Source organism: Chiloscyllium plagiosum, chromosome 2 (assembly GCF_004010195.1).
Source record: "Chiloscyllium plagiosum isolate BGI_BamShark_2017 chromosome 2, ASM401019v2, whole genome shotgun sequence".
Lineage (NCBI taxonomy): Eukaryota > Metazoa > Chordata > Chondrichthyes > Orectolobiformes > Hemiscylliidae > Chiloscyllium > Chiloscyllium plagiosum.
The window spans coordinates 53,260,915-53,280,916 of NC_057711.1; the positions used below are offsets into that span (position 1 = coordinate 53,260,915).

General features: G+C 40.4%; 1 protein-coding gene across 1 annotated transcript in view; it reads left to right on the top strand.

Annotated features, from left to right (window-relative positions):
• The first annotated feature begins 877 nt into the window (after positions 1-877).
• The window catches only part of erap2 (endoplasmic reticulum aminopeptidase 2), a 66,968-nt gene continuing 47,843 nt past the window's right edge, over positions 878-20,002 (top strand). The window contains exons 1-3 of the mRNA XM_043709791.1: positions 878-1,394; positions 6,793-6,931; positions 11,906-12,037. Coding sequence (XP_043565726.1) covers positions 892-1,394; positions 6,793-6,931; positions 11,906-12,037 — 774 coding nt within the window. The 5' untranslated portion in view covers positions 878-891. The remainder of the gene's footprint in view (positions 1,395-6,792; positions 6,932-11,905; positions 12,038-20,002) is intronic.

Sequence of the window (20,002 nt, forward strand, 5' to 3'; positions counted from 1 at the left end):
TCTTTACACGGGGACAATTAATGGCAAAGTACATTCTGCAAAAATTCACGCCGTGGCGCGAGCATTTTTAAAAATGTTGTGTGAAGTTAATATACAGTTTTCACACTTAAAAAATAGAGAATGAATCTCTGCACAACTTGCATTTATTAATTCTGAAGGCAGATCTTGCCAAAGCCTGATGAAACAACTAGTTACTGGGCTCAAAAACTAGAACTAGGTCATTCAAATCTTGCAAAGTCAGAAGCACTCACTGGATACATATTAAATTCAATTTTCAGTTTTTTTTATTATCTATTTTGTGCAATACAAACAGAAATAGATCCAAAAATCATCTGCCTTGAAATTCAGAATGTTTGGTTTGGTGCTGAGAGATTGAGATTAGGTTGAATCATGCATTAAATTTTCAGGTCGAAATGAGATCACTGAAAATATAGTGAATCAGAAAGTAGTTATGTCAAGCTGAGGTTTCAAAGGTCTCAATAGCTTTGGAGCAAACAAGAATTGAGAGAGAGAGGCAAGGAACAGTAAAGTGGAAAAAAGAACTTCCAGAAAATTTAGTTATTTCACTGCATAATAAGGTCAAGACACTGAGAAGATAGACGATGGTTGCAGTAGTAACTGCAGGAAATACACTGGTCAAACAGTTTAAGTTTCTTTTATACTGGTAGCATTATAGTTGCTAGGAAAATAGCTTTTGCTTAGGGCAGGAGTTGAACAATCACTATAAGCTGTTGCAGAATCTACTACAGTTTCTAATTATCTGGCAGTAGTCTCTTAAAATAGATTGCATAACTTGCAGAATATGTTACTGTACTATTAACTCAAATTGCTAACTTTGCACTTTAACAGTAGGAATATTTTGTATTTTCAGATTCCCTTGTAATTTGAAGAATGCTGTTGAAACAGAAGGTATTGACCCTCACTCTGGGATTGCTGTACCAGGTCATGCTGTGCATTAGTGACCATGACAGTGGAGACTTTCCTTCAGCGACTAATGGTCAGAAGTTTCCATGGAATAAGATGAGGTTACCTGGTAGGATCAAGCCAGTCAGTTATGACCTTCTGATACATCCAAATTTGACAACTCTAAACTTCACCGGATTAGCTAGGATTTGGGTATCTGTCCTCCAAGAAACAAGTTCCATCATCCTCCATAGCAAACACCTGGAAATCAATAAGGCAACTATTGCATTAACAAATGATGAGAGCACCCACCCAGAAAGCAACTTATACATTTTGGAATATCCACCATATGAGCAAATTGCATTAGAGAATGCCGTGCCTCTGGCTAGTGGAGAGACATATATTATTAATATTTACTATACAGGCAATTTATCTGATGGTTTCTATGGATTTTACAAAAGTAGCTATCAAACATTAGATGGTAAAACAAGGTAAGCTATTAACACATTTCATGACAAAAACAGTAATTCTTTTAAGTGCCATACGGTAATATCATGTAACATAATATAATTACAAAATATCTTTATTTTTGAATATTTATTACTTTAGTCACATAACTTTCATGTATGTTTATAAATATTTTGTTGCTGTTTGAAATCATTAGAAAAGAAAACCAAAAATATTGATTAATGAGTTTTACTTGTACAGACCAAAAAATAGTTTATGGTAAATAACATGAGATATGACACCATGAGCCCTGTGTACCCCAACTTTATACTTCAAAATTTAATTTCAATATGAAGATCCCAAATTTGAGAAGATCTGAAGATAAAATAAATGACAATTTATTGATATGTTGATGCTTTACTTAAAACAGTCAATTCTGTTCATATAGATAGCTTCTCTGTAAAATTCTAGCTGATTCATTATATAAACACAGGGAATTATACCTAAGAGCTGACTTGATATTTGACTAATTTCAGAATACCAGTAAATACTTTTGTACATAAAGGAATAGACTCAGCCATCCATCTACTTATTGATGCAAATATATCACCACAATTAATTGGAGAAACATGTTGTCACGTTTTACTCAACACATCAAAAGCAATTGCTTTTAGTAGTAAGTCAATAGGCACAGAATTAGGCCATTTGGCCCATTGAACCTCCTGATATGTTTCTCAACTCCTCCTCCTGCCTTCTTCTTGTAACCTGATTCCCTTTCCAATCAAGAACTTATCTATCTCTGCCTTAAATAGGATGTGGAGGTGCCGGTGTTGGACTGGGATGGACAAATTTAAAAATCACACAACACCAGGTTATACTGTTGTCCAATAGGTTTATTTGGAAGTACTAGCTTTCAGAGCGCTGCTTCTACATCAGGTAGCTGTGGAGCAGGATCATAAGACACAGAATTTATAGCAAAAAATCAATGTCATGCATGCAAGTGATGCAATATATTGAACAAACCTAGATTGATGCTAAGTCTTTCATCTTTTAGAAGGGTTGCAGGTTTTGATTTATTAATATGTAAATCCCAAAACTTCATTCAAATCACATTCTTGAGATAATTTAAGGTTTTATAAAAAAAATTTGAAATCTCAGCTCAGACAATGCATTAAAGGTGTGAGATAAGAGTCTGTCTGTATCCCAACCTTGAGTCAGACTGGTTCTGTTTCCAAGATAGGAATTCATAAAATGTTACATGGATTGACTGCCTACATTGTTGCGTATCCCAAGGTCCACCTGGGAGAATGGTCATCTGAGGATCCGAGGCCAAATGTCCCTCACACTTCACACCTTTAATGCATTGTCTGAGCTGAGATGTCACTTTCTTTTATAGTTATCTTGAGAATGTGATTTGAAAGAAGTTCTAGGATTTAGATATTAATGATCTGAAACCTGCAACCCATTCTAAAAGATGAAAGACTTAACCGCAATCTAGGTTTGTTCAATATATTGTAACATTAGCATGACACTGTGATCCTTTGCTATAAATTCTCTGTCTTACGATCCTGCTCCACAGTTACCTGATGAAGGAGCAGCACTCCAAATGCTAGTACTTCCAAATAAACCTGAAGGACTATAACTTGGTGTTGTGTGATTTTTAACTTTGCCTTAAGTACACTCAGTGACTTGGCCTCCACAGCCCTCTGGCTGGTTCGAAAGGGTCATCACTTCAGGCAGAGGCTGTGCCCTTGGGCCCTAATCTCTCCCACTAGTGGAAATGTCTTTTCTACATCCACTCTATCCAGGCTTCTCAGTATTCTGTGAGTTTCAATGAGAACCCCACCTCATCTATCTAAACTTGATCAAATACAGACCAACAGTCCTCAATTACACCCGATATAAAAAGCCCTTCATCCCTGAAATTATTCTTGTAAACTTCCTCTGGACACCTCTAATGCCAGCACATCTTTCCTTAGATACAGTGCCCACAAGGACTCACAATATTCCAAATGCAATCTGACCAGTGCCTTACACAGGGCGAAAGTGAGAACTGCAGATGCTGGAGATTAGAGTAGTGCTGGAAAAGCACAGCAGGTCAGGCAACATCCGAGGAGCAGGAAAATCGACATTTCGGGCAGGAGCCCTTCATCAGGAATGGAGCCCTGTGCTTTTTCAGCACTACTCTAATCAGTGGCTTATACAGCCTCAGCACTATATCTCTGCTCTTGTATTCTAGCCCTCTTGAAATGAATGCTAACATTGCACTTCCCTTCTTAACTGCCAACTGAACCCACATATTAACTGAAGAGAATGCTGAACTAGGACTCCCTTCACATTTCCAAAGCTTTTCTCTGTTTAGAAAATCATCTACGCCTTTATTCTTACTGCCAAAGTGCATAACCACACTCTTTACCAGATTGTATTCCATCTGCCACTCCTTTGCCGACTCTCCTAGCCTATCCAAGACCTTCTGCAGCCCCCCTGCTGCCTCAACAGTACCTGTCTCTTCAGCTATTTTTGTGTTATCTGCAAACTTAACAACAATGCACTCACTGCCTTCTTCCAGAATAATGTATAATGTGAATAGTTGTGGTCCCAACACTGCCACCTGCAGAACTTCACTGGTTACTGGCTGTCATGCCGAAAAACACTCCTTTTTCCCAATTCTATGCCTTCCACCTGTGAGCTAATCCTCTATCCATGCCAGTACCTTGCCCTTAACACAGTGGAAATCTAAATAAATCATGTCCACTGGCTCTCCTCTGTCTAACTTGTTCATTAACTCCTCAAAGTGTTCTAACATATCTATTAGGCATTACCTCCCCTTGGAGAAGCTGTGCTGAGTCCGCTCTATTTTACCATGTACTCCTAAATACTCCACGATCTCATTTTAAATGATGGACTCTAAAATCTTACCAATGTCTGAGGTCAGGCCAACCAGCCTATAGTTTCCTGTCTTCTACCTCCCTGCCTTCTTAAATGGACATATTATATTAGCCATTCTCCGGACCTCTGGGACCCTCCCTGATTCTGCAGATCACCACTGATGTCTCCACTATCTCCTCAGCTATCTCCTTCAGAACTCTGTGGTGTAGTCCATCTGGTCTAGGTAACTTCTCTATCTTCAGCTCTTTTGGTTTCCCCAGCGCCTTCTAATAATGGCATAATCTGAAATACTTTTGACAACTAACTATCCGCAAAAGTGAACTTATGTCAAAAATATTTTAGGAAGTACTTTATCAAGTTAAAGCAGGTATTTGAAAGTAGGTATTTTATGCATCAAATAGTATTTGTGACTATTGACTTTAGAGTTTTGTTATATTAAAGTTTGCTTTTTTTAATGATGAATATTGTGATAATTGTAGGTAGTGTGTGGAGAAAGTGCAATGTGGAATTCTCTTTACCACAACATTCTGTCTCAACCTAAACTTATGAATCTCCTGCTTATACCAAGGAATTATTGTCATTTCTCATTTCAGTTATTTTTGCCATCTACGCAGCAAATTATTTTTGCATAAAAGCTTGTTTGTTTCTAGATTAGATTAAGGTAATCATTTTTGTTTTAGAGATTTGTATGAAAATGAACTTCTGTTCTTCTGAGCTGAACTCAATCCATATCATATAGGAAGAAATATATTTTAGTCCACTGTAATAATTCACCAATCTCTATGAATATCTTTTTATAGGAAAATGCTGAACAAATATTCCATCTTTAATAAAAATCTTCCAGATACAAAACTTTTTCTGAAAAATTTCATTCATCCTTGCTTATACATGACAACAATAGAAAACAACAGAAAATTTGTAAAATGTACCACAAGATAATTGACATCAGAACCTAAACTCATGGCCATGTGCTGAAGGGGAACCCTTGATTAGATTTGACATAAATAAAGTTTAAGACATTGCGTATTTTAAGCCATTCATCTCCAGGTTCTTTGCTCATTGTTAGAGTACTCACTCACCCTGAACCATCCTGGATGCTCACAGCATCCATACTTTAAACTGCCTTTCCTTATCTCTTGTGCTTTGCCCCTCAGGAAGAAATACTGGGTTAATTACACTTCTGCCTGGCTTTGCTGTTTAACACTGACACATTGAAAAGGAGCTTGTTATGATTGTTAGTAGACCTCCGTTAAGTCAAGGATCCCATCACAGCAAGTCAAGGGCAGCTTCCTATATCATTCCAGGTGCTTGGGCATGGTCAGTCACTTAGGACAGTCAGAGTAGGATGCTCCCCACATATGGAGTAAGGAGCTGAATGATGGGCAGCACACCCACCAATCTTGACTCTTTCTGTCCTACCTGGGTAGCTTTCCTCCTGAAATTGACGAGAGCCTAGTATTAAGGGAAATGAAAGTTGGTTACATGGCTTTTTTGGTGGCTGGTCAGGAGGCGGACCGATTAATATGGTAGGCAGCACTGATAGCATGCAGCGTCAGTGGTGTCAGGAACAGGGTGGGTGACAGTGAGTGAGGGAAGATGTTGCAGGCATTAGTAAGAGTGGTAAAGCATGAGTCTTGGTGGGAGCTGGCTACAGCTGCTGTGATAGGGAGATATAATGGTGGCACTTACACTGCAGAAATAGGGAAGTCATTGACCTTCTTTCTTTGGTGCTCCAAATGATAAGACAGATTTAACCTGGGTAGCAACTTCGAACTAGCCTTGTATGGTTCACTATCATGGCCTCCTCTGCTAGTCCTGGGGAAAGAGGAGGTCTCACTTTTGCAGTACCACTTCCAGTAGGACCTTCAGATCCCTGCCCACTAATTTGGGTGGGGATTTCCCCCTGTCTACCATGTTTGGAGCAAATGTCAGAAACCATGCAGGGTAGCTTCAAACTGACAATGCTTATCCAGATGAACAATAGGCATTTAAAGGTGGTTTAGGTACAAGGGATGCCAGAGAAATCTGGGATATCTGCTGAGTGGCAAGTTATTCCCAGAATGGCACATGGTAAGATGGGGCTGGAATTGTGTGTAATGAATGCCGTCAGGGTGGTGTAGGTAGTTCATGAAGCTTGTTTAGCAAAATATGGCAAATATACTCACTAGATCCCATAGCAGATATATATGCAAAAACCTCTACACAACCTCAGTCTTAGTTTTAAAAATGTAACATTTATCATTTATAGTCATTGGCTCTCACTCGATCTTTTTAAACTTGATTGCTGTGGATATATTCTGATGTGGAGAAATGTAAGTTTCCCCATGATGTCTTCCATTGAAGACTTCAGTACAGCATTTACTGTATAAATACAATATGATAAAGGTGATATTCAATTTCATTTTCCCATTGGTCAAGAGGTGTTAAGCTTCTACAAGGATCCCAACTGAACAAACAGGAAGTGCAAATGTAATTAACAAGATGCCTTTCAATTTGTTTCATATTCATTTGCTTTGGATTTAATTATTTTCTGAATTATTTCTATTTTTGCAGAGTTCTTGCATCTACTCATTTTGAACCCACATCAGCACGGATGGCTTTCCCATGTTTTGATGAACCATCTTTTAAAGCCAACTTCTCAATTAAGCTAAGAAGAGAAAAGCAGCACATTTCACTATCCAACATGCCCATGGTACGACCTTTTCATTCTGTTATTTAACTATTGTAATCCCATTTTTTCTTATAAAACAGTATATCTTCTACAGCTCTGTAGTCAGAAGTAATTTGTTATGAGAATGTGTGATGGTTTACTTTCTAAGTAAGCATTGAATGCAGATTTTCAAGGATATTGTGAGCAGTTAAGTTTTATCTTATGCTTATAGAACATAGAACAGTACAGGGCCTTCAGCCCTCGATGCTGTGTCAATCTTTTATCTCACTCTAAGATCAAACTAATCTACATACCCTACATTTTACTGTCATCCATGTACCTATCCAAGAATCACTTAAATGTCCCTAATGTATCGGACTCTACTACCTACCACTGCTGGCAGTGCATTCCATACACCCACCACTCTCTGTGTAAAGAACTGACCTCCCCTAAACCTTCCTCCAGTCACCTTCAAATTATGCCCCTTCATGATAGCCATTTCTGCCCTGGGAAAAAGACTCTGGCTATCGATTTTCTTTATGGCTCTCATCATCTTATACACCCATAGCAAGTCACCTCTCATCCTTTTTCACACCAATGAGAAAAGCCCTAGCTCCCTCAACCTTTCTTCATAAGACGTGCCCTCCAGCCTGGACAGCATCCTAGTAAATCTTCCCTGCACCCTTTCTAAAGCTTCCACGTCCTTCCTCATGATGATGCAACCAAAACTGAACACAATATTCCAAGTTTAGTCTAACCAGTCCTTTATAGAGCTGCAGCATAACCTCACATCTGTGAAGTGCAATCCCCTTGCTAATGAAAGCTTATGTATCAGGGGTGAAAATTTTGCAGCAGTTCCCAAATTCTTCAGCTTCAAATGTGGCAGGAAATCAAAGGAACCCAGTTGCAATGAATTCTTGCAGTATCTGAAAGTTTAATTTTTACCATGTTTCATCTGCTCCTTACAAGGCGAGTAACGGCCAGAAAGTAAAATAATTTACAATTCTTTTGGGGAAGTGTTTTTCTTGGTGAGACTCATAGCAGGTGGTCTGCTATAGCTCATATCAATGTCTCTTGGTGTCATGCAATCGCTTGCTCTTCAGTTTAGCAATTATGAAACTGAGCTCTGTGTTGCTCAGCTCAGCAAATCAGCTGGCAGGAGGACTGGAAGTGCTGCTAGGGGATTGTGATGTTTATGTCGCTGCTACCACATTTAAACCCCAGCTCGATAGCACTTCACTGCTGCAAGCCAGGAAGCCACCCTTCACATTGTTGCCTTGCATTTTTCTCCCAAAGGACACGACTGAGAAAGGCAAATCAGTTTCTCACTTTGCTCACTGGGACCTGGTGGTGTTGGTGGATGGCTGGGCAAAGGTACACCAGTGCTTTTCTCTGCAGACTGACAAAGAAGGCCATGCCATCAGACACAGTCAGCCTGGATAGAAAAACCAGCCTGGATAAATGCATTGTGCTGGGTTTAAAATATTTCCAGCAAGGCAGAAAGAAGTCAGTGATCTTCTGTGCTTTGAAAGGGGAATTATCATCATTTTTTCTTACAACCTCTCACCCACAGGGTTGCCTCCACTCACTTCTATTGTGCCACTGAACATACCTCTCACCAAGGTTCACAAACTGTGTCTCACTATTTCATGGTCGAGGGTGTGGTGCTGGAAAAGCACAGCAGGTCAGGCAGCATATGAGGAGCAGGAGAATCAACATTTTGGGCATAAGCCCTTCATCAAGAATAAGGCTTGTGGGCCAAGGGGCTAAGAGATAAATGGAAGAGGGTGGGGCTGGGGTGGAAGGTTTAATGTGGATTTCTCCAGTTTCCTCATTTCCCCTCCCCTTCTCCTTATCCCAGTCCCAAGCCTACAACTCGGCACTGCCCTCTTGATCTGATCATCGTCTTTCCCATCGAACAGCTCCACCCTCCACTCTGAAATATCATCTTCTCCCCACCTTCATCTACCTATTGCATTCCCAGCTACGTTCCCGCCAGTCCCACCCTCACCCATTTATCTCTCAGCCCAACCCCCCGGCCCCCAAGCCTCATTCCTGATGAAGGATTTATGCTGGAAATGTCAATTTCCTGCTCCTTGGATACTGCCTGACCTGCTGTGCTTTTCCACTACACTCTCAACTCTAGTCTCCAGCATCTGCAGACCCCACATTCTCCTCATGACTTCATGCACCACTTCCACCTAGCCAGACTCACCCACCTCATCATCCCAAACTAATAACTATCCCTGTCCAATGTGCTTCCCTATCACTCACTGGGGACACCTCACCACCTCTCCTGATGCTGCATCACCACGAATACCTCTTATCTACTTTCAGCATATTCATTCCCTCTTTTTGTGTCATTTCAAAACTGGGCAGGAAAGACCTTCATTACAATGGGATTTGAGTTCAGAAGTAGTGATGTCTTACCACAGTTATGCAGAGCCATGATGAGACCACACCTCGAGCATTACATACAGTTTTGGTCTCCCTACCTCGGAAAAGATACACTTGCCATAGAGGGAGTGCGGTGGAGGTCTAGTGGGGGAGTAGCATGGCAGCCCAATGAGGAGGGATTGGGGGAGGGGCTAAAGCCTAGAGCAATCCACATTCAGAATGGTGTGCCTTCACCTGAGCAAGACACTTACTAGGCCTTGGTTCTCTAGGCTTAAACAAGCCCAGTACAACCATCCACGTTTTTGAGACCAACAGAGTTAATAACAGATCAGGCTCCATCCACCTCAGTGGGTGGAATTCATGATGGACTGCACTTAGACATACTGGAAGGAAAAAAGGGGAGATCCTACCGAGAGTACATAGGTGGTTTGGGTGACCATAAGTTGTAAATAATGTAACATTTTTGAAAATTTATTATTACTTCTAAAATGTCTGTTCTTGTATCTCTCACTGTTAGTCCTGGTGAAATCACCCTCATTGAGAGATGAGCAGCTTCTCCAGACATCCCAAGGATGAAAGAAGTTGCAATGGCCAAACATTTCTCATCTCTCACAAACAACTGACTGCTTGACTGCAGATAGTATCAGACCTTACAGATCCTTGAATCATCACATTGATGACTGCAGCAAAGGCTTTTCACATCAATGCACACATCACTGAGAAAGAAACATGCAAGGATTGCGGAAAGACTTACCTTCGACAGATCATTCACACAACACCCACTCTGTGTAACAGAGCATGAAATCACTGAGGATTCCACTCATCTCTGCAGACAACATTTCATACTGTCCTTTAGCTTTTTAAGGGAGACTGGGTAGTGTGCAATGAGGAGTTCATATCTCTACTCTCCTACGTACACACAATGGCCTACCAAGAGTAGCTGCACAAAGTGCCATCTGTCTCACTTTCCTACAGGATGTTAAAGGCTTTTAGAGCAATTTAGTAGGTGACACAACTCAGGATCATTGAGATGTAACCAGAGATGGAAGGATGAATAGGAAGTGCATATGGATTGCTCCCAGCCTGCTTCCTATCATGAGAGTCCGCACTGCACAACACTCGGATATCATATGCTGACTGAAGCCTTAAATATGTTCATAGCCTCAGCTCCAAGTGGTGTAGCTGCCCTTTTCCTGCCACTTCCTCCTGTATGTTAAGTGGGATCTATAAAGTGACGATACTTAAAAGCTGAAGAATGTTGTGCGTACAATCCTATGGATCATTTATTCAGTAACAGAAAAATTCAAAGAGTGCAGAAATAATCAGATCCACATGTACTGTGGACTGATCAGGGGCTGTTAGCCAGATGACCAACAGAAAATAACACACTGAAATGAAGTCCAAATCCATTTCTTTCAATGAGATTCTGCCTGGTTTCTCCTACTTGATGTAGATAGCTCTATCATGATCTTATGGATGTCCTCAATAACCCTCATCAGATTACCTTTGATCCCACCTTTCAGAATCATCCAAGACACCAACTTTACTTTGTCAGCTCCAGTTGTAAATGGAATCTTAAATCTTAAAGGGAAAATCTGAATTTTTTTTCTTGATGTCATAAGTCTGATTTTCTTTCTTCCTTGCTATATTTCCCCATTTTTCTTGCCATTGTCCAGGTTGCTTGAGGCAACAGAAAGTTGTACCTTACAAATAGGGACTTAAGCCAGGAATCTCTGCTATTGACTATGAAAGCTGATCCACCACACTAATGAGGTGTACTGTCCTCTACAAGAATGTATGTTGAACTCAGTTTTGTGAAATCTGCTTGAATCCCAGGACAATTAATTATGTTAGCACTATTTTGGATATCCAACCACTTTACTGGAGTTGGTGAGGAGCTTGAACAATATTTGCCATTGCACACAGGTGAGCCAGCATTGGAATTTCCAGTAGATATCAGGGACGTACCTACCATGGCACTTGTATCTGCCTGGCGTATACATGTAGCATGTCTGCAAATTCTGACAGGATCAGTGCTGCAGTGCTGTTTGCTTTTCAAAAAGATACTGTATTCCTAAACTTTGATTATAGGTAATTTGCAATAAAATTTAACTTTTCTCTATACCTTACATTTTCACTGAATACACTTGTAATAGACTTTACTTATTGTCTTCATTCCATATCAAGCATACAGTCCAAGAGCAACAGATTTCAAATTGGAAATTGCCAAACTTACATTAGAAATAAACTTTTCCCTATATGTCATGTTCCACACTGAGGTACCTCAATACAATTTGAATACTCAATCTTCAACATGTATATTTTTTTGTGAGGCATACAGTCCAGATTTTGCAGTTTCCAGCCCCTCCATGCACTGTGTCTGAAGGCCATAGACAACAACTTTTCCCCATTTTGCTTATGCTGTGACTGCCCCAATCTTTAGTGTGTCCTTTAGGATGTGGTCCTGAGTCTGCAACACTTGGTTTGGAATAACATTGGAAGACACAGATGCATTTCAATTATAAGGTTGCTACGAATGTTCTACAAAGCAGTAGAGATGACTGTATTTGAAATATATCATGGTATCTTTCCTGAAGCTGTTGATTATGTTTGTTATAGATTAAATCCTTCCCAGTAGGAGAAGTTTTTGAAGACCATTTTGATGTGAGTGTAAGGATGAGCACATATTTAGTGGCCTTTATTATCTGTGACTTTACATCCGTCAGTGCAGTAACATCAACAGGAATCAAGGTGAGCTTTTTATTCATGTCGCAACTCTTTTCTGTCTGAAAGATTCTGAATGTAACTTGCCCAGTTGCTGGGTACCTGGTTTGAAACAGCCAATTCCACACCATTAAGGAACTCAAACATTTTCTAAACATTAATCTAAATATTTGACAGGTTTGAAATATTAAATGGAATAATCTTTAGAAATCTAAAGTTAATGGCATTTTTCGATGTTTCTTACTGCTGTTTCTTTTTATGGGCATCATTTATGTCATGCCTGTTAATTTTGTCCACATGTTATTTTTCTCCTAATCAATTAAGAGAACAACTTGAAATTTAATGGAAATGGGGCAGTTTTGGTAGTTAAAGGTGGGGCTGAGTGCTTACTTGTGTGTCACTATTTTAACTGATCAGGTGTCTGGGAGATAGGGACCACATCAATATTTAAATGTCTAAATCCAGAGTTACCATTTAGAACCTGACACGAAGTTGTAGCAGTGACAAATTACAGAGCTTACAGGAAGCAAAACCTGCTCTCGAAGTCACTTAGATGCGTTTATTTTTAAAGATTGGTTTGTGCAGGAAGAACACGGGAATTATGCAGGAATTCTTCACTGAACCTCAAAGAAACCTTGGAGCTCCCCTAACTGTCTACATTCTTGCCTCAACAATGAATGCCTCCAAACTTCCTTCCTTAACACTACCTTATGTAGTATCAATAGTATTAATCATAATTTATAACCATTCCTTTGAGTACCTGGTGATGCACTCAGGCCTGTGATAGTCCATTCTAGAAAATAGTGATGAGGCCCAGGAATCAAATTGTTCTTAGCCTTATGCCAGCATGGTTAGGGACATTTCTTGGAGAAAGTGAGGACTGCAGATGCTGGGGATCAGAGCTTAAAAATGTGTTGCTGGAAAAGCGCAGCAGGTCAGGCAGCATCAAAGGAGAAGGAGAATCGACGTTTCGGGCATAAGCCCTTCTTCAGGAAACGTCGATTCTCCTTCTCCTTTGATGCTGCCTGGCCTGCTGCGCTTTTCCAGCAACACATTTTTAAGCTAGGGACATTTCTTGTCCACTACACTCCTGGCTGGGCTTAAAATGCAGCTTTAAGTTTTAAATATTTTATTCTTCCTTTCCAATTGCCCATGTTCTTTCCTTGTTGTGTTTAAATTTTGTACCTAAATCTTTCACCAGTCATATTACACAAAATCTTTCCTTCCAAGGATAACTATGAATGACCAATAAATTCAGTCACAGCCAGCAAATCCCACATCTCTGCATGAAAAAAACTTTTTCGGATCCCATTTCAGCACAATATTTGTGAAGTACATCTGTTATTATGGTTCGCTGATCTTCTGATAATGAAATGTATTACATGGGGTATGAAAAAGTAATCACAAATGTATTCATAAACTTAGTGCATTTCCCCCTCAAGGAGCATGATGTAACAATTCAGGTCTTTGAAGTCTGGTTGTAGAATCCTCAGAATAAGTGTGCTGTAGCATATAACTTACTGTAATTATTGCTCAGCCTCCCCAGAACTGCAATTATTTGAAATCACTGTGGCTATTTTTAACTAGAGAAGTTCTTAGAAATGACTGTATGACTATTTCTGTTTTATTCAAAAAGGCAGTTGGGGAGACTTCTGTGAACAAGCCAAGAGAATTAATAATCCTTGAGGCTTGTGTTACAGAGTACAAATTGTCTATGTTCCATTACGGAGAGGTTAATTGAAAAATCTTGTAAGAAGTGTGTAACTTGCAATTGTACTGTGAAAGAATTTCTCTTGGAGTCAGTTATTTCCTGAGCAGATTATGACACACTAGTGAACATTCCAGACCCATCAGGAGATATCTGGCTGACGTTGGCTTTGTAGAGCATTCTAGATGCTTATCACCAAACCTAGTCACATGATTGCAGTAACCATCATTTTGGGCTGTTTAATGTAATTTTAAAACAATCACTAAACAAATATCTAGATGTGTATTAGCAATTGGTTTTTACTCTGTTCATGACACTCCACTTCCTTTTAGTTCATTCATGGCATGTGGGTGTTACTGGTTAGGCCAGCATTTATTGCCCATTCCTAATTGCCCAGAGGGCAGTCAAGGGTCAACCACATTGCTGTGAGTCTGGAGTCACATGCAGGCCAGTCCAGGTAAGGATAACAGATTTCTTTCCCTGAAGGACATTAGTGAACCAGATAGGTTCACCAGATTTTTCCTGACAATCAGTAATAGACATCTTTGGCCTCTTATTTCCAAAATTCAAATTCCAATATCTACCATGGCAGGATTCAAACACAGGTCCCCAAAATACTACCTGGGACTCTTGATTTATAGTCTAACAATAATGCCACTATGCCATCACATATCCCCAGACTGTGGCTAAATAGACCTCTTTTAATTTGAAAGGTTGAAGCATAAAACAAATCATGTAGATCTGATTAGATGTCAGGAGATTTATTTAATCATACAGCGCTATCTATGCTGAATAAAATACAAGCTCAGGTGGTAAATGCAGATTTTCTGCAACCGTTGTAAATGAGCTGCACAAGTTCTGAAGAAAGATCACTGGACCCAAACTGCTAACTTTGCTTTCTCTCCACAGTTGCTGGCAGACCTGCTGAGGTTTTTTCAGCGATTTCTGTTTTGGTTTCTGATTTCCAGCATCTGCAGTTCTTTCATTTTTTAGCACAGGTTCCATGCTTTTGATAACTACATTTGTCTTTAAATATAGCTGTTGGCCCTGTTCAGAATGATTATGTTTTACAGATTTATGTCCTTCAAATTGATGTATTTCTTGTCTTTGTGCCTTTCCAAACAATTTAAATGCTACTGATAGAGGATGCTTGGAGACATGTTAATTAGTTTAAAACAGGTTAAATGAACCACCTTCTCCCATCTGTTCTTTCATGTATACATATCTTTTCTCCTATTGCTAGCCAATTAACTAGTGAATTCATCGAGTTTGTATACTTGCTGCAGGGCAATCTGTTTTGTGCTAGTCCATCACCAAAAGTAGTACACTAATGGACTCTGTGTAAATGAGGTTGGCATTGTTGCTAATCCATTGTTCACACAAGAGTGTTTGAGTCAGGAATAGCAGGTCAGGCTGGAGGTGGAACCACCACCTCTCGAAACAGGTTCCAAGTGAGAATGGACATGTGCGATATCAGGGCCAGAGAGTTATGAAGTTCACCTTTGTTCACTATGACATGGACCCAGTTCTGTTCAATGACCGTTCAATGCCCCAGCCCTCATTCTCTAAATACTCAAATTGTCCTCACTGTGCCCTCACATAATTCCAATACATCCTCCAAAGGACCTGGGTTCGATTCCACCTCCGGAGCGACTGTGTGGGAGTTTGCACATTCCCCTTGTGTCTGTGTGGGTTCCTCCAGGTGCTCCGGTTTCCTCCCACAGTTCAAAGATGTGCAGGATAGCTGAACTGGCCATGCTAAATTGCCCATAGTGTCTAGGGATGTGTAGGTTAGGTGCATTAGTCCGGGAAAATGTAAAGTAATAGGGCAGGGGAATGGGTCAGGGTGGAATAGTGTTCGGAGAGTCAGTGTGGACTTGTTGGGCCAAAGGGACTGTTTCCACACTGTAGGGAATCTATGAATAGCTTTTCACCCCTGATCCACTACAGACCGAAATCACAAGCCCTACAATAACACTTTGAAATGCTTATAAAGCCATCAAAATAAACATTCATCCCAAATATCTTCTATTAGAAGCTCATTAATCTATCAGTCAATCTCCATTTTAAAATAAATTATTCCCCTTAAGTACTTGCACATATCATGTGTCAAAATAAAGACTCAACTATTGAAAAGCAGTTCAAAAAATATAACCCTATTACAAAGTCATGATTCAAGCATATTTGTGAGAAAATCCAGGGGAATATGTTCCATAACAATTTTCTGCCAACCTGACAGGCCTGGTGTGTTTTCTGATATCCAACCTAGCAAGATATTCTGCCTTGCACAGAATGTAAGAATATTGAAAAGTTTTGCCTTATGCGAGTCTGCAGGAAATATAATGGGTAGGTCTAAAAGGAGAGAAATCGGGTCCTTCTCCACCCCTACACCTAAAATCCTCTCCATTGCACACACCACAGCGCTCCAATATGTTTGAAGCCTGTCACAAGACCAAAGACAATGGGTAAGAGTACCCGTGCAGACCTTGCACTTGGAGCATGCTAAAGATACTCCTGGTTTAAATTTTGACAAATGGCCTGGGGCTAAGTGAACCCTGTGGAGAATCTTCAACTCTAAAGCATGGGTCCTATTGCAAATTGATATCTTCCTTGCATTCTCCCAAATATCCTCCCATGCCTCTGAAGAAACTTCAACACCCAGCTCTCTTTCCCACATCTTGCAGAGTCGATCAGACTCATCTGAGGTGGCACCCCCCAACTGGTGATATTGAGTACGGACAAAGAGTGTACTCTTAGCCCTTAGTACCCCTCTTTCTATGTCAGATTTGTAGGGATCAGTCAAAAGTGTGGTCCCTTTTTGAATAAAATCCCTAACTTGAAAAAAACGAAAGAGGTCTCTATTAGATAACTCGTACTTCCATACTAACTGATCGAAGGACATCATTACATCTCCCTCAAATAAATCACCCATGCAAGATATACCCCTAGCTGTCCAACGTTTAAATCCTGAATCTATCATACCTGGTTGAAAACTCGGCATACCCACTAAAGGTGTAAACAAAGATGCTTTGCCAATATTACCTTCCCTCTGCCGAATTGCTCTCCATGCTTTAACGGTAGTGATGACTATTGGGTTATGGCAATATTCCCTAACTGTCCACACCTTGTCCAAAAACAGCAAACTGGTAAGGGGGCACCTTGCCTGGGAGACTTCGATATCTAGTCATATTGAAAGAGGGTCCCCACAAACCCAATCACTTACGTAGGTCAAAAGCGAGCTTAATTGGTAATTTTTAATGTCCGGAAGGTCTACTCCCCCCAATCTGTGAGGCAACTGCAGTTTGGCTAATTTAATGAGGGGCCGTTAATGGTGCCAGATAAAGGAGCTGAACCAACTGTTCAGTCTCCTGAATGTTTGTTTATTGAAAATCGGGGGAGCATCTGTATAGGGTATAGCAAACGAGGAAGAATATTCATCTTAATAAGCGCTATCAGACCCAACCATGAGACTGGAAGTGCCTCCCATCTTTGGAGATCTTGTTTAATTTTTTCAAATAATTGAGTAAAATTGGCTTTGAACAGCCAATCCAGAACTGGAGTAATGAATATGCCCAAATACACAAAACCCCCAGTGACCACCTAAATGGGAATCTATAGTCACTCTCAAGAACTAACTCTTTCGTAAGACCACCCATAGGCATAGCCTCTGATTTAGCAAAATTAATCTTATACCCTGAAAAAATGCCAAACGCGTGAATGCATTGTATCAGGCAAGGCACCGACACTGCTGGATTTGTCTAGAAAATTAGAACATCGTCTGCATACAGCGAGATCTTATGTAATTTTGACCCCACTTCTGGAGCTGATATATTGAGATCCCCACGAATGGCCTCTGCCAACAGTTCAATCACCAACGTAAAAAGTAATGGTGAAAGGGGACAGCCCTGCTGGCTGCCCCTAATAGAAAAGGTACAGCCACTCAACTCGGTCAAATGCCTTCTCTGCATCTAAAGAAATCACCAATCCCTGTATTGACGGCTGTTGACATGCTTGAATTACGTTAAGCAGCCTCCTAACATTATTGGAGGATCTGCGAACCTTTATGAAGCCTGTCTGATCCTCTTTAATAATAGAAGGTAACACAGTCGCCAGCCTTAACACAAGAGCCTTAGAAAGGATCTTAAAGTCCACATTTAAGAGCAAGATGGGCCTGTATTAAGCACAGTCTTCCGGATCCTTCCCTTTTTTAAGGATAAGTGAAATATTGGCCTCTCTCAGAAATGGTGGGAGACAAACATGACTGTATGAATCATTAAACATATTCAGCATTGGGCCTGACAGTATACATATAAATTCCTTATAGAATTCACTGGGAAGTCCATCAGGACCGGTGCCTTTCCACTCTGAAGCTGCCTCACAGCTTCCTGCACTTCTTGCTCTGATAATGGGGCATTGAGAAAGGACTGTTGTTCGGGAGTCACACCCGGGAGCTTCAGATCTCTAAAAAAGGATTCCATTTTGGCCTGCCCCTCCTCACAATTATCAGACTGATATAATTTAGAGTAGAATCGCTGGAATGCCACATTAATCTTTTTAGAATCACATGTTAGGTTCCCAGACTCTTCCCTAATCGCTGTAATGGTTTGTGGGACACTTCTCTTTCTGGCAAGGTATGCTAAGTATTTGCCTGGCTTGTCACCATGCTCGTATATTTTTCACCATTTAATACCAGAAGTAGGGGAGTGGCTATATTGGTTAGGAAAAATCTCTCATTTAAATTGTTGGAATGTGTTAAAGACACATTCGGGAGGTTTGTAATTCTTAAAGCCTTGATAAATGGGGAAGAAATGCCATCTGCATGAGCACGAAATTTAGTGCAGACCGCAGTGCTGTAATCCTCTGAAGTTTGACCAACCGTAATCCTCTGTAGTCTGTCAAAATAGGCATTCTCGGCTGCCTTCAACCGTGCTTCGAGGAGACGTTGCTGCTCACCCTTCTGCCACTTCCTACTTGTGGAATATGAAATAACTAACCCTCTGGCATAAGCTTTGGCAGTTTCCCAGAGAACAGATGAGCTATCAACCGAGCCTATGTTGATGTCTAGGAATGCCTGAAATTCCCTAGAGAAATACTCCACAAACTCGCTGTCCATGAGAATAAAGGGGTCCATTCGCCAGTACCTTGAATCCACTGTAACTTCCTTAATTTTAACCCTGAGGTACACTGGAGCATAATCAGAGATGGCAATATTACCAATCGTACAGGATGCCACCAGATCCAGGGTTACCGCAGAAAAAAATCAATCCTCGTGTGACATCTGTGCGGATTGGAGAAAAACGTGAAATCCCTACCTGTAGAGTGGAGACACCTCCAGATCTCCACCGATCCTAATTCCCCACACAAACCCAATAACTGTTTAGTTTGTGCAGAGGGTATCGAGGGACCTTTAGGCAACCTGTCTACTGTGGGGTCCATGAGGCAGTTATAATGATGTGCCGAGACTTGAGACTTATCAGTTTAGAAAAAGCATCTACCAAGAATTTAAGAGGATGAGCTGGGGGACAATAAACATTTAAAATGCCATATTCTTCCCCATTTATCAAGGCTTTAAGAATTACAAACCTCTCGTATGTGTCTTTAACACATTCCAACATTTTAAATGAGAGATTTTTCCTAACCAATATAGCCACTCCCCTACTTCTGGTATAAAATGGTGAAAAATAAACTCGGTCAAAGCCACTCTGCTGTAATTTCAGATGCTCCTTGTCATCCAAATGTGTCTCCTGTAACAAAGCAATATCCACCTTCTCCTTTCTAAGACTCAAGAGTACCACCTTCCTCTTAATTGGTGAGTGACTTCCCTTGATATTCCAGGTACACCATTTAATCAAATCATTAGCCATAATCTTCTGTAAATACATTTAAATTCCAGAGAGGAGGAACCCGATCCACAAATTGCTGAGCCTTAGTGTCGCATGATCCACCAAATATAAAAACTACAGAAACTAAAACCACTACATTTAACAAGCATACAAATTATTAAAAATAAAAACCAACAAAAAACAGAAAACAAACCAACATATAAAGCGCCAATAGCGCTGAGTAGGGGAACTCACCCCCCTGCCCGGAGGGGGCAACTACCCATCCCGAACTGCCCATAAATAGGCATCTAACCATCTCAACCACCTTCACTTCTCCCAGCTAGAGCCACATCGCAAGCACAAGCTAAAAAGAATAAACACCCCATAGAATATCAATATGAATAAAAATAAATACTTTTATTAAAAAAAAGGGGAATAAATACCCCACCCATCCTTTGGTAT